General features: G+C 41.3%; 1 protein-coding gene across 8 annotated transcripts in view; it reads right to left on the bottom strand.

Moving 5' to 3' along the window:
- Positions 1 to 13,318, bottom strand: part of NTRK3 (neurotrophic receptor tyrosine kinase 3) — a 956,517-nt gene that overhangs the window by 51,026 nt on the left and 892,173 nt on the right. For 5 of the 8 annotated variants that reach the window (XM_073568722.1, XM_073568721.1, XM_073568726.1 and 2 more), the window contains one exon: positions 990 to 1,239. In XM_073568722.1, the coding sequence (XP_073424823.1) occupies positions 990 to 1,239 (250 nt within the window). The remainder of the gene's footprint in view (positions 1 to 989; positions 1,240 to 13,318) is intronic. The other 3 variants (XM_073568724.1, XM_073568725.1, XM_073568728.1) reach the window with 1 other exon arrangement.

Genomic DNA, 13,318 nt, shown 5'->3' with positions numbered 1-13,318 from the left:
GGATTTTGGTAAATTGGTTCATCACTAATATTAAATAATGGTATAATGTACTGTGCAGTGAGATTAAAATTTGTATTTAGAGGCATGAAGCAAGTGGCAACTCCTGGGTCTAATGTAGTCTGTGTGCCACTTGAGTATCAGTTCCTATGTGGCACAGGGGTTGTTGTTATAAGCCCAATTAGGCAGCCATTAGAGACCAATATTGATAATCACCCTTGCAGCCACACTAGCTTTGCTCCTGTTTTTTTTTATTGGATAGGTTTATTTTACTCTTTATACAGTAAATACTGTAAGTATTAGCACATTTAAAACCTGACATTTGTTTACTTACATTAATAACCTATTTTCTCTTTTGAGGAACACATTCATTCATATCTGTTACTATTCACTGCATGAAATGAGAAAATGCAGAAAAACAACCTTTTTCACTAGATTCCCTGCTGCATACGGTCAATGATGCTCCTAATTTTTAAAATAAACAGGAAAACAGGAACTCGATGGGCAATCCTCAAGTTATTAGGAAAATCACTGATATGATATTAGGATATCACATCAATTCTGTATGATATTGCAATATAGACAACCAACAAGATAGATAGATAGATAGATAGATAGATAGATAATAGATAGATAGATAGATATGAGATAGATAGATATACAGATATATAGATAGCCAGACAGATAGATAATAGATAGATAGATAGATAGATAGATAGATAGATAATAGATAGATAGACAGATAATAACTAGATAGATAGATAGATAGATAGATAATAGATAGATAGACAGATAATAACTAGATAGATAGATAGATAGATAGATAGATAGATAGATAGATAGATATGAGATAAATATGAGATAGATAGATAGACAGACAGATGTACAATAGATAGATAGATAATAGATAGATAGATAGATAGATAGATAGATAGATAGATAGATAGATAGATCCTTATTATTATTATAAAAAAAATCAAATTGATAGTTACCCTTACCCTGTAGTAGTCTGTGCTATACACATCTCTCGACATTCCAAAGTCACCGATCTTCACAAGAAGGTTGGCTCCTACCAAGCAATTTCTGGTGGCCAAGTCTCGATGAACGAAGTGCTGAGATGCAAGATAAACCATTCCTGATGCAATCTGTGTAGCAATGTGTAACATCTGAGACAATCCCAGGTCTCCTTTAGTCTGTCTAGGCTGACCATCAACAAGAATCATGGCATCTGGTCCATGGGCTCTGAAAATGAAAAATTGAAAAATAAAGTCAGACACACATTTCTTATATCTTTCCAGAATTCAGAAAAACAACTTTTTATTTTCTTTTTTTTAGATTATAGTTATTGGTACACCAATATATAGAATATACCAAACAAACTGAAATTGATTTTCAATGAGTCAATAACAGTTCTGCATTTGTTTAAAAAATAGGCAACTCATTATGACAGGAGATAGCCTTTAATCATCATTTGAAGCCAATGTGGCTGCTATGGAGCTTTAGTAAGAGCTGGATACCCTGGATGTTGCACTTCTTCAGCTACTGGGTGATGAGAATCTGTGCATGACTTTCCTCTTTAGAGAGTTTACAGGGTGGGCCATTTATATTGATACACCTAAATAAAATGGGAATGGTTGGTGATATCAACTTCCTGTTTGTGGCACATTACTATATGGGAGGGGGGAAGCTTTTCAAGATGGGTGGTGACCATGGTGGCCATTTTGAAGTCAGCCATTTTGAATCCAACTTTATTTTTTCAATGTTAAGAGGGTCATGTGACACATCTTACGTATTGAGAATTTCACAAGAAAAACAATGGTGTGCTTGGTTTTAACTTAGCTTTATTCTTTCATGAGTTATTTACAAGTTTATGACCACTTATAAAATGTATTCATTGTGCTGCCCATTGTTTTGGATTGTCAATGCAACCCTCTTCTCCCACTCTTTAAACACTGATAGCAACACCACCCATCTGGAAAAGTTTTCCCCCTCCCATATACTAATGTGTCACAAACAGGAAGTTGATATCACCAACCATTCTCATTTTATTTAGGTGTATCCATATAAATGGCCCACCCTGTACATTGTTAGCAAAGAGGTAGGTCTGAAATTGTCCTAAGGGTGGGTAAAAGAACACAAAAGGAAAGCCCTTCTGTTCTAGATGAAAACACTGGACAAGCGAGCACCATAGTAAGGGGACCATTTTAAACTTTGGTTTAGGGCCCCCGGTCTTCAATCAACACTAATGGTCTTACTTAAATATTTGTTTTATTTGGTTTTTTGATAGTTATATAAGTTTTCATACTTTATTATACTGATGCAAACATTTGTCTGATCCTACAATGAATAAATATTTCATTGCTATGTATTACTGCATTTCGAAAACTCTACATAAACCATATCAGTGAATTGTGTCTCCTTGCCAATTTACTTCCATATATCCCAAGGGTTCCTCTCAATCTGCTAACAAGATGCAGCGAGAGTATTTCATACAAACAAGCACTCTCTAAAAACTATACAAAATCAGATGAACCACACTAAGATATTACTAAAGACATACAGCCTAATAAATCAAACAACAATTCCTTTATGTGTCAGCATTTTCTTTTTACACATTTTGTCCATCATAAACCCATTTCCCTGAGATGGAAAGAACTGAAATTGCACTTAGTATACTATACAATGCATTTAAGACATGAAACAAACTACTTTTGTCAGCAGCAGCAAAACATATTGCCTCAGTCCATGTTCCTGAGACACTGCACATTCATATGTGTGTTTTATTGGGAGCTGTTAATTCCTTCTTCCAGGACTGAAGAGCTACTTGGTAATACCGAAAGTCTAAAAGTGAAATATATTTGAAATGTGGAGGATTGTCTTCAATGATGTATGATATTTATTCTAATAAATGCCCCCAGAGTGATCAATCAGAAGCTTTCAGTAAATTACATCATAAAAAAGATTATAAACCATTGACTGGAAGTAGAGCTACATCTACAGTAGATGACCAGTGTCGCTAAACATCTGCCGATTGGCTACTAATTGCTGGTCCATGGCCTGGTTATATACCCAGATAATGCTACAGATGTGCACTCAGCCATCTGTAATCGATCTATTCCCAGCAGCACAGGTCATGTTTATGGAGGATGATGCAATGTTGAGGACCTTGAGTTTTGGTGCAAACCAATTCATAGGGCGATCGGCAGCCCGCCTAGACTGCATGATGGACGTCAAATGAATGTTAATAGGAATGCTCATTTACAATAAGCGGGCCTTTTAAGTGCTCCTTTACTCATGACAGAATCAGTGGGGGGATCTCACACCTCAAGAAGGTTTATCTGACACATGGAATGTCAGAGAAGAGATATCTCTTTCAATTTTAATTCCAGGTGAACAAAGGAGGAGGACATTTTTTGCAATGACTTCAGACATTGCTTTCATGCTGTACACAGGATATCCATGTATCTAGAACTTGGAAGAAGAGAATAACTGATCAGAAGTTGAGTCTTTGTGTTCTTCTAATTCATCATTATAAATAGCCTCACCCAAACCTTGTCAAATGACAAATGCACTAGCAAGATGCAGCAGGCCCCCTCTAATAAAGGCTGGGGCAGCACAAGTGCAAGCTACTGATGAGAACAACCACACACTCACCTAAATAATGGAGCGGTTGGCTGCCTAGTAACAAGAATGCACACAGATAGGGCTTACAAGACGCTAGTCACACAGGTAAGTATGATGAAAAGTATCTGGATAACAGCCTATTGATTACGCCCATAGTATTAATCATGGTACCTTATCTATTTGTTTTTTGGGGGGCATTTTATTTTTGGACAAATATTTCATTATGTGGCTACAGTATATGTACATCCTACAGAAGACCCGTACAAAGAGTACAAATGTATTAGAACCAAATCTGTATCTGGCTGTGAAGCACGTGTAGCTTGTATTTGCAGAGCAAGCTGTCAATCAATGTACCGGGGGAGTGATTACAGCACACTCACTATGACTATTGGGAGGACATAAGGTAATTTCCTCCCTTTAGCCAGTGTTGTGAATTCCCTGGCTCAGATTTCTGAGCCAGAGCTCCCACTGCTCCCTCCGGTGGTTACTGGAGGTAGTGGAGCTGGCCAGATTGACAGAGATCTGCCACCTGATGATGATGATGATGACGATTGGAGATCTGGGGTTATGTATTGGAGTATTTAAGTCTGCAGACATCCTGCAAACCCTGCTGGTGATTGCTTTCCTGTGCGTTCAGAGGTCTGATGTCTCCTGCCCTGTTCCTGTGTTGTTCAGCTAAGTGATTCATTTGCTAATCCTTTGCATCTGATCTGGTTTTGTCTATCTCTGCTTGTTGTGCGGGTCCAGCTTGCTCCTGCTGGGGGCTGTGCTGGACCACCACTCCATATGTTACTGCTTGTGTCAGTTTGTTCAGTCCCCTGTTATATTGGTCTCTTTTTCTTTGCTTCCAGTTAATACCGGAGTGCTGATATAGTGGGAGCGAAGTCATGTGACTTCAGTGTTTTTGTGTACATCATATGCATTGATTTTTCAGGGTTGTTTGCGTGATTGCAGACAGTGTCTTTTCTTTCCTATCCTGTCTAGTCAGTTTGGGCCCCATCAGTTGCTCAGTCTATTTTTCTGCCTGCATTTGTGTTTCATCTTGTCTCACCGACAATATATGTTTGGGGGCTATCTATTCCTTTGGGGTCTGCTCTGGGGCAGTTTAGATTTCACCTTTCTTGCTTTAGGCTTAGTTAGCTCTCCGGCTGTGCCGAGGCGTCTAGGCCATCTTAGGTACGCTCCACGGCTACTGCTAGTTGTGTGGATAGGATCAGGGGTCTGCAATCCGCTTAGTTACCAACCTCTCTGATTTTCTGGTGGCTTAGCCTGTTCCTGCCATCCTCCTCGGTGACCCATTCATAACACTCCAGTAAGGCGGCATAAAATGATTTTAACACTTTATTTGCAAATTAACCCTGCAAGTGAAAAAGCATTTATGGACATTGCAGATTCCCTTTAAGTAGGCTTTATTTCACTTTTCCGAAAGCAAAAAAAAAAAAAAAAGAATATTTCAATTGTTCTTCACAAATTATTTGTGTCATTTCCTAATCTGAAATGTCTACTGGAACTATTTCTGACAATGTACAGATGGAGGAAATCTTAGTGTGTCTTGCAAGATAGATTTGGAACTCTGACCATTTTTCACTCCAGGATGATAGTAACCAGTAAGTCAACATAGAAGATTATGCCTGTGTTGGGAGATTTGCTCCATCTGGATACATAATGTTCAGAGCAATACACCAGTGACTTTTCTGATTTAAACTGTTTGTGTCATATATTCTCTCTTCATAAGGCTACATCCCAGCTGCCAATTTTACTCACTTTAGTAATAAAATAAATGGCACTATAACCATTCAATTACATATCATGAGATGAATTTTTTAGTAGATGTCCAGCATACTTAAGGAGAATAAATTACAAGAAATGTCTGTCAAATATATCAGGTTATGCTTTACCTTTACACTTTACAGGTATGCAGAACCTTACATATTAAATCATCTTTGATTCTAATGCAGAATGAGACAACACCTACTGGATGTGTCCCAACTCCTTTGTAAATATACATTTCCATGGATATGTAAATATACCTGTATGTATATATCTCTATATGTAAATACCTCTATTTAAATGGATGTAGTGAATAAATGGGGCTTTTCACTACGGGAAAACCCTTTATTAACTGTTTAAGTGGCCCACCTAAAATAAAAAGAATATATACTTACCTGCCTGACCTGCACCACTCCTGAGAGGTTGGTGTTGCATTTCCAAGAATCACAGCGCCAACACTGCAGGAGAAATTTCTCCTTTGGAGAGTGACAAACCTGGCATGCCAATGTGAGGAGGCTTTTAAGTCTTGCAATGCCTCTGTGGGAAATGAAATATGCAAATTGCCTCTTCAGAGGAAGAGGACTTGAACTTTAGTGATATCTATTGAAGTAGCAATCCCAAAAGTCCATATTGACTCTTTAGCGAGCCTTGCCATGTGAGTTAAGATAAAAGCCAGATTTAATATATTTAGTTTCCCAGAGAAACATTGCAAATCTTTAAAGCCTCCTCATAGTGGCAAGCCAGGCTATGCATGTCACTTTCCACAAAGAGAAATGTTACCCATTGGATCCTGGTCAGACACATCACACCTAGTCAAACCAGATCTCATACTTTGCACTAAAGAGGAGCAACACCCCAAAACACTGTGTCTGCAAATGAAGATTCTGTCATCAAAAGATAAGTGTGTGCATAGAATACTCATAAGGAAGGAAAAAGGGTGGGAAGGGGATGGGGGGTGGGTTTATGCATAGGTCATAAAATCAAAATCCATAAGAGTGTTTCTATTTTTCACATAAATACCGTTGTGTTAAAATATTGTTCAAGATGTTATAAATCTAAAGTTCACTATTCACACTAAAATGGTCCAATGCTCAAAGGTAAAACCTCAAGCACCAAAATCACATGCTAAACAACCAAAAGGCAATGCTTGTAAAGTTTGTTAGTGCAAAGGATGCTGTTCACAGTCAAATAGTCCAGTGACCACACATTAGAATATAAAGCACCAAAAGCATAGGCTCAATAGTTAGAGAGCAATACCTGTAGGAGTGGTGCTGTTTTGTTAGTGCAAAGGACGCTGTTCACAGTTAAATAGTCCAATAACCACACAATAGAAAATAAAGCACAAAAACATAAGCTCAATAGTTAGAGAGCAGTACCTGTAGGAGTGGTGCGATAATCCTACTTCCAATAGGTGACATGAATATAAAAATGCCACTGTAGGTTGCAGCGTGTAAGCTAAAAAATTATTCAGTTGCAAGGGCTGTCCCGGCCGGTGACAGCCTCTTGTCAGTGTACCTCCAGCTTGAATGAGCGGCCTCCCGTGCTACCGGCGTCTGTTAGCTGCTTCAGCCGTCCAGGACCTTCATGACGTAAGTCAGCACGTGACGCCGCCGGCTCACTAACTAATGGTTGCGGCAGGGACCAGAATACTTCCAATGTATTTCAAAGACCAACTGTATTCTTCCTCGGGGCTGGGTCCCTGCCACAACCATTAGCTAGCAAGCCGGCGGTGTCACGTGCTGACTTACGTCATGAAGATTCTGGACGGCTGAAGCAGCTAACAGATGCCGGTAGCACAGGAGGCCGCTCTTTACAAGCATTGCTTTTTGGTGGTTTAGCATGTGATTTTGGTGCTTGAGATTTTACCTTTGAGCATTGGACCATTTTACAGTGAATAGTGCCCTTTAGATTTATAACATCTTGAACAATATTTTAACACAACGGTATTTATGTGAAATAGAGAAACACTCTTATGGATTTTGATTTTATGACCTATGCATAAACCCACCCCCCATCCCCTTCCCACCCTTTTTTCTTCCTTATGAGTATTCTATGCGCACACTTCTCTTTTGATGATTGATTTATTTGTTTTTAACATTTTGTGACGAGTGTCTTAGTGACTGCTGCTTGAATACTCTTTCTGCACAGAAATGCCACTGAACTCTACTATGTAAATGAAGATTCTGGTTTGACTTTTATCCTAAGTCATGTAACAAGGCTTGTTAAAGGGTCGATAGTGACGTTTACGATTGATACTTCCAATAGGTGGCACTAGAGTTCAAGTCCACCTCCTCTCTCAAGAGACAATTTGCATATATGAAACTGCAGGAGTAGCACCAATCTGGGAGATAATAATATTTTTTTTTATTTGATGTGAGCTGCTTAAGTAGATAATAAGGGTTTTTTTCAGTTGTGGACAACCCCTTTAACCCCTTCATGACCCAGCCTATTTTGACCTTAATGACATGGCCATTTTTGGCAATATTGACCAGTGTCCCTTTATGAAGTAATAACTCAGGAACGCTTCAACGGATCCTAGCGATTCTGAGAATGTTTTTTCGTGACATATTTGGCTTCATGTTAGTGGTAAACTTAGGTCAATAATGTTTGCATTTATTTGTGAAAAAAACAGAAATTTGGCAAAAATTTTGAAAATTTTGCAATTTTCACATTTTTAATTTTTATTCCGTTAAACCAGAGAGTTATGTGACACAAAATAGTTAATAAATAACATTTCCCACATGTCTACTTTACATCAGCACAATTTCAGAAACAACATTTTTTTTTGTTGGGAAGTTATAAGGGTTAAAAGTTGATCAGCGATTTCTCATTTTTACAACAAAATTTACAAAACCATTTTTTTAGGGACCACCTCACATTTGAAGTCACTTTGAGGGGTCTATATGGCAGAAAATACCCCAAAGTGACACCATTCTAAAAACTGCACCCCTCAAGCTACTCCTATATTCAAGAAGATTATTAACCCTTCAGGTGCTTCACAGCAACTAAAGCAATGTGGAAGGAAAAAATGAACATTTTAATTTTTCCAATAAAAAATTTATTTTAGCATCAATTTTTTCATTTTCACATGGGCAACAGGATAAAATGGATCCTAAAATTTGTTGGGCAATTTCTCCTGAGTACACCGATACCTCATATGTGGTCATAAACCACTGTTTGGGCGCACGGCAGGGCTCAGAAGGGAAGGAGCGTCATTTGACTTTTTGAATGGAAAATATGCTGGAATATTTAGCGGTTGCCATGTCGCGTTTGGAGAGTCTCTGTGCGCCTAAACATTGGAGCTCCCCCACAAGTGACCCCATTTTAGAAACTAGACTCTCCAAGGAACTTATTTCAATGCATAGTGAGCACTTTGAACCGCCAGGTGTTTCACAAATTGATCCATAAAAAAAAGGACTTTTTTTCACAAAAATTTTCTTTTAGCCTCAGTTTTTTCATTTTCACATGGGCAATGGGATAAAATGGATCCTAAAATTTGTTGCGCAATTTCTCCTGAGTGCACAGATTCCTCATATGTGGTCATAAACCACTGTTTGGGCACACTGCAGGGTCCCGAAGGGAAGGAGCACCATTTGACTTTTTGAATGGAAAATTAGCTCCAATCGTTAGTGGACACCATGTCGTGTTTGGAGAGCCCCTGTGTGCCTAAACAATAGAGCTCCCCCACAAGTGACCCCATTTTGGAAACTAGACCACCCAAGGAACTTATCTAGATGTGTGGTGAGGACTTTTAACCCCCAAGTGCTTCACAGAAGTTTATGATGCAGAAAAGTGAAAATAAAAAAATATTTTTTTTTCCTCAAAAATGGTTTTTTAGCCCGCTATTTTTTATTTTCACAAGGCTAACAGGAGAAATTGGACCACAAAAGTTGTTGTGTAATTTGTCCTGAGTACACCGATACCCCATATGTCAGGGGAAACCACTGTTTGGGCGCATGGGAGAGCTCAGAAGGGAAGGAGAGCAATTTTGGAATGCAGACTGATGGGATGTTCTGCGGGCGTCATGTTGCATTTGCAGAGCCCCTGATGTACCTAAACAGTAGAAACCCCCCCACAAGTGACCCCATTTTGGAAACTAGACCCCCCAAGGAGCTTATCTAGATGTGTAGTGAGCACTTTGAACCCCCAAGTGCTTCACAGAAGTTTATAAACACAGAGCCATGAAAATAAAAAATCATTTTTTTTCCTGAAAAATGATTTTTTAGCCCGCTATTTTTTATTTTCACAAGGGTAACAGGATAAATTGGACCCCTAAAGTTGCTGTTCAGTTTGTCCTGAGTACGGTGGCACCCCATATGTGGGGGGAACCACTGTTTGGGCGCACGGCAGGGCTCAGAAGGGAAGGAGCGCCATTTGACTTTTTGAATGGAAAATTAGCTCCAATCGTTAGCGGACACCATGTCGTGTTTGGAGAGGCCCTGTCTGCCTACACTTTGGAGCTCCCCCACATATCACCCCATTTTGGAAACTAGACCCCCTAAGGAAGTTAGGAAGTTATCTAGATGCATAGTGAGCACTTTGAACCCCCAGGTGCTTTACAGAAGTGTATAACGCAGAGCTGTGAAAATAAAAATATTTTTTTTTCCTCAAAAAATGATTTTTTTAGCCCACTATTTTTTATTTTCACAATAGTAACAGGAGAAATTGGACCCCAAAAGTTGTTGTCCAGTTTGTCCTGAGTACGCTGGTACCCAATATGTGGGGAGGGACCACTGTTTGGGCACACGTCGGGGCTCAGAAGGGAAGTAGTGATGTTTTGAAATACCGACTTGATGGAATGGTCTGCGGGCGTCATGTTACGTTTGCAGAGCCCCTGATGTGGCTAAACAGTGGAAACCCCCCACAAGTGATCCCATTTTGGAAACTAGACCCCCAAGGTACTTATCTAGATGTGTGGTGAGCACTTTGAACCCCCAAGTGCTTCACAGAAGTTTATAACGCAGAACCGTGAAAATAAGAAATCTATTTTTTTCCTCAAAAAATGATTTTTTAGCCCGCAATTTTTTATTTTCACAAGGTTAACAGGATAAATTCGACCCCAAAAGTTGTTGTACAGTTTGTCCTGAGTACGCTGGTACCCCATATGTGGGGGGGACCACTGTTTGGGCACACATCGGGGCTCGGAAGGGAAGTAGTGACGTTTTGAAATACCGACTTGATGGAATTGACTGCGGGCTTCATGTTACGTTTGCAGAGCCCCTGATGTGCCTATACAGTGGAAACCCCCACAAATGACCCCATTTTGGAAACTAGACCACCCAAGGAACTTATCTAGATATGTGGTGAGCATTTTGAACCCCCAAGTGCTTCACAGAAGTTTATAACGCAGAACCGTGAAAATAAAAAATCTTTTTTTTTCCTCAAAAAATGATTTTATAGCCCGCAATTTTTTATTTTCACAAGGTTAACAGGATAAATTCAACCCCAAAAGTTGTTGTCCAGTTTGTACTGAGTACGCTGGTACGCCATATGTGGGGTGAGACCACTGTTTGGGCACACATCGGGGCTCGGAAGGGAGGTAGTGACGTTTTGAAATACCGACTTGATGGAATGGTCTGCGGGCGTCCTGTTACGTTTGCAGAGCCCCTGATGTGCCTAAACAGTGGAAACCCCCCACAAGTGACCCCATTTTGGAAACTAGACTCCCAAGGAACTTATCTAGATGTTTGATGAGCACTTTGAACCCCCAAGTGCTTCACCGAAGTTTATAACTTTGTGAAAACAAAAAAAATCATTTTTTTTCACAAAAATCAATTTTAACGCCCCCAATTTTTTATTTTCCCAAGGGTAACAGGAGAAATTAGACTCCCAAAGTTGTTGTGCAATTTTTCCTGAGTACGCTGATACCCCATATGTGGGGGTAAACCACTGTTTGGGCACACGTCGGGGCTCGGAATGGAGAGAGTGCTGTTTGACATTTTGAACGCAAAATTGGCTGGAATAAATCGTGGCGCCATGTCGCGTTCGGAGACCCCGTGATGTGCCTAAACAGTGGAAACCCCTCAATTCTAACTCCAACTCTAACCCCAACACACCCCTAACCCTAACCCAACCCTAATAATAACCCTAACCACAACCCTAACGCCAACACACCCCTAACCCTAATCCCAACTCTAACCCTAACTACAAGCCTAACCCTAATCCCAACCCACCCCTAACCCTATTTCCAGCCCTAACCCTAATTCCAGCCCTAACCCTAATTCCAGCCCTAACCCTAATTCCAGCCGTAACCCTAATTCCAACCCTAACCCTAATTCCAGCCCTAACCCTAATTCCAACCCTAACCGTAATTTTAACCCTAATTTTAACCCTAACCCTAATTTTAACCCTAATTCCAACCCTAACCCTAATTCTAGCCCTAACCCTATTTCTAACCCTAACCCTATCTGTAACCCTAATTCCAACCCTAACCCTAATTCCAACCCTAACCCTAGTTTGAACCCTAAATGGAAAAAAATATATTTTTTTTATTTTATTATTTGCGCCTGGCTATGGGGGTGATAAAAGGGGGGTGTATTTACTTTTTTTTTCATTTTGATCACTGTGAGAGTGTATCACAGTGATCAAAATGAAAAATGAACGGGCAACCGGCAAATTCATGGGCGCCGCCATCTTGGACAATGGCAGGCGCACTGCGCATGCGCCCCCCATTTTGCAAGATGGCGGTGCCCATGATCCGGACGCCGGGAGCCACGGCGGGACACCGGGAGCACGATCGGAGGTCCTGGGGGGATCGGAAGGTGGGAGGGAGCGATAGGAAGGGGAGGGGGAGCAAATGATGACGGCGGCGAACGATCGCCGCCGTCCATCGGTGGCGGGGGCCGATCGGCCCCGCCAGTCGGTGTGTGGGGGGGTTGGGGGTCGGTGTCCAGCCATGTCCGATGCTATTGCAGCATCAGCCATGGCTGGATTGTAATATTTCACCAAATTTCATTGGTGAAATATTACAAATCGCTCTGATTGGCTGTTTCACTTTTAACAGCCAATCAGAGCAATCGTAGGCACGTGGGGGCTAAGCCACGCCCCCAGGGATTAACTGTAGAGTGTCCTTTGTGTGCGGGTCGGGTGACCTTTCAGTGACCCCGGTCACCCGACCCGCAGGGGGGCTATTTATAGCATGACGCCTACATAGGCGTCATAGGTCGCTTGGGCACGACTTTTCATGACGCCTACGTAGGCGTCATGGGTCATGAAGGGGTTAAGCTGCTGTCAGATACCTATAAGGCTAGTTTCACACTAGCGTTTATTCGACGCAGTGCACGGTGCCGCTAAGCCCCGCCCCCTGCCGGCTCCCTGCCCGCCCCATCCGTTCATCGCTGCCTACTATCGCACATGGACGCTTGCGATCTATCTTTTGCATAGGGTGCGCAGATCGTGCACTGGCTGTGCGCTAGTAGGATTTTGGTGTGCACTGCGCACTTTTGAAGGTGCGCCCGTGCGCGCCGAACGCAGCATGTTGCATTTCGGCGCGCACAGCGCACCTTCAAAGTGCGCAGCGTACGCCAAAATCCTACTAGCGCACAGCCAGTACACGATCTGCGCACCCTATGCTAAAGATAGAGTGCGCAGATCGCAAGTGTCCATGTGCGATAGTAGGCGGCGATGAACGGATGGGGCGGGCAGGGAGACGGCAGGGGCGGGGCATAGTGGCGCCGTGCGCTGCGTCGAATAAACGCTAGTGTGAAACTAGCCTAACATTGATTTAGTTCACATGCATATTCCCTCTTCCCTGATAATTGGCACATTTGGGCATCATCAATACATTGACAGATTCTACAAAATTGTTAGGTTTTGCCAATTCTGATCTCATGTCAATGGTAAATGTCATAATCCAAGCGTGTATCTACCTTGTTAGAGAGATAGAAGTAAAGGGGAATGAGCAATGGTAGACATTGACAAAATGAGG

The sequence above is a fragment of the Dendrobates tinctorius genome, unplaced genomic scaffold, assembly GCF_039654945.1.
Source record: "Dendrobates tinctorius isolate UK_male_01 unplaced genomic scaffold, ASM3965494v1 ptg000022l, whole genome shotgun sequence".
In the NCBI taxonomy this organism is placed as follows: domain Eukaryota; kingdom Metazoa; phylum Chordata; class Amphibia; order Anura; family Dendrobatidae; genus Dendrobates; species Dendrobates tinctorius.
Note: the sequence above shows the minus strand (reverse complement) of the source record. Positions and strands in the feature narration are given on the sequence as shown.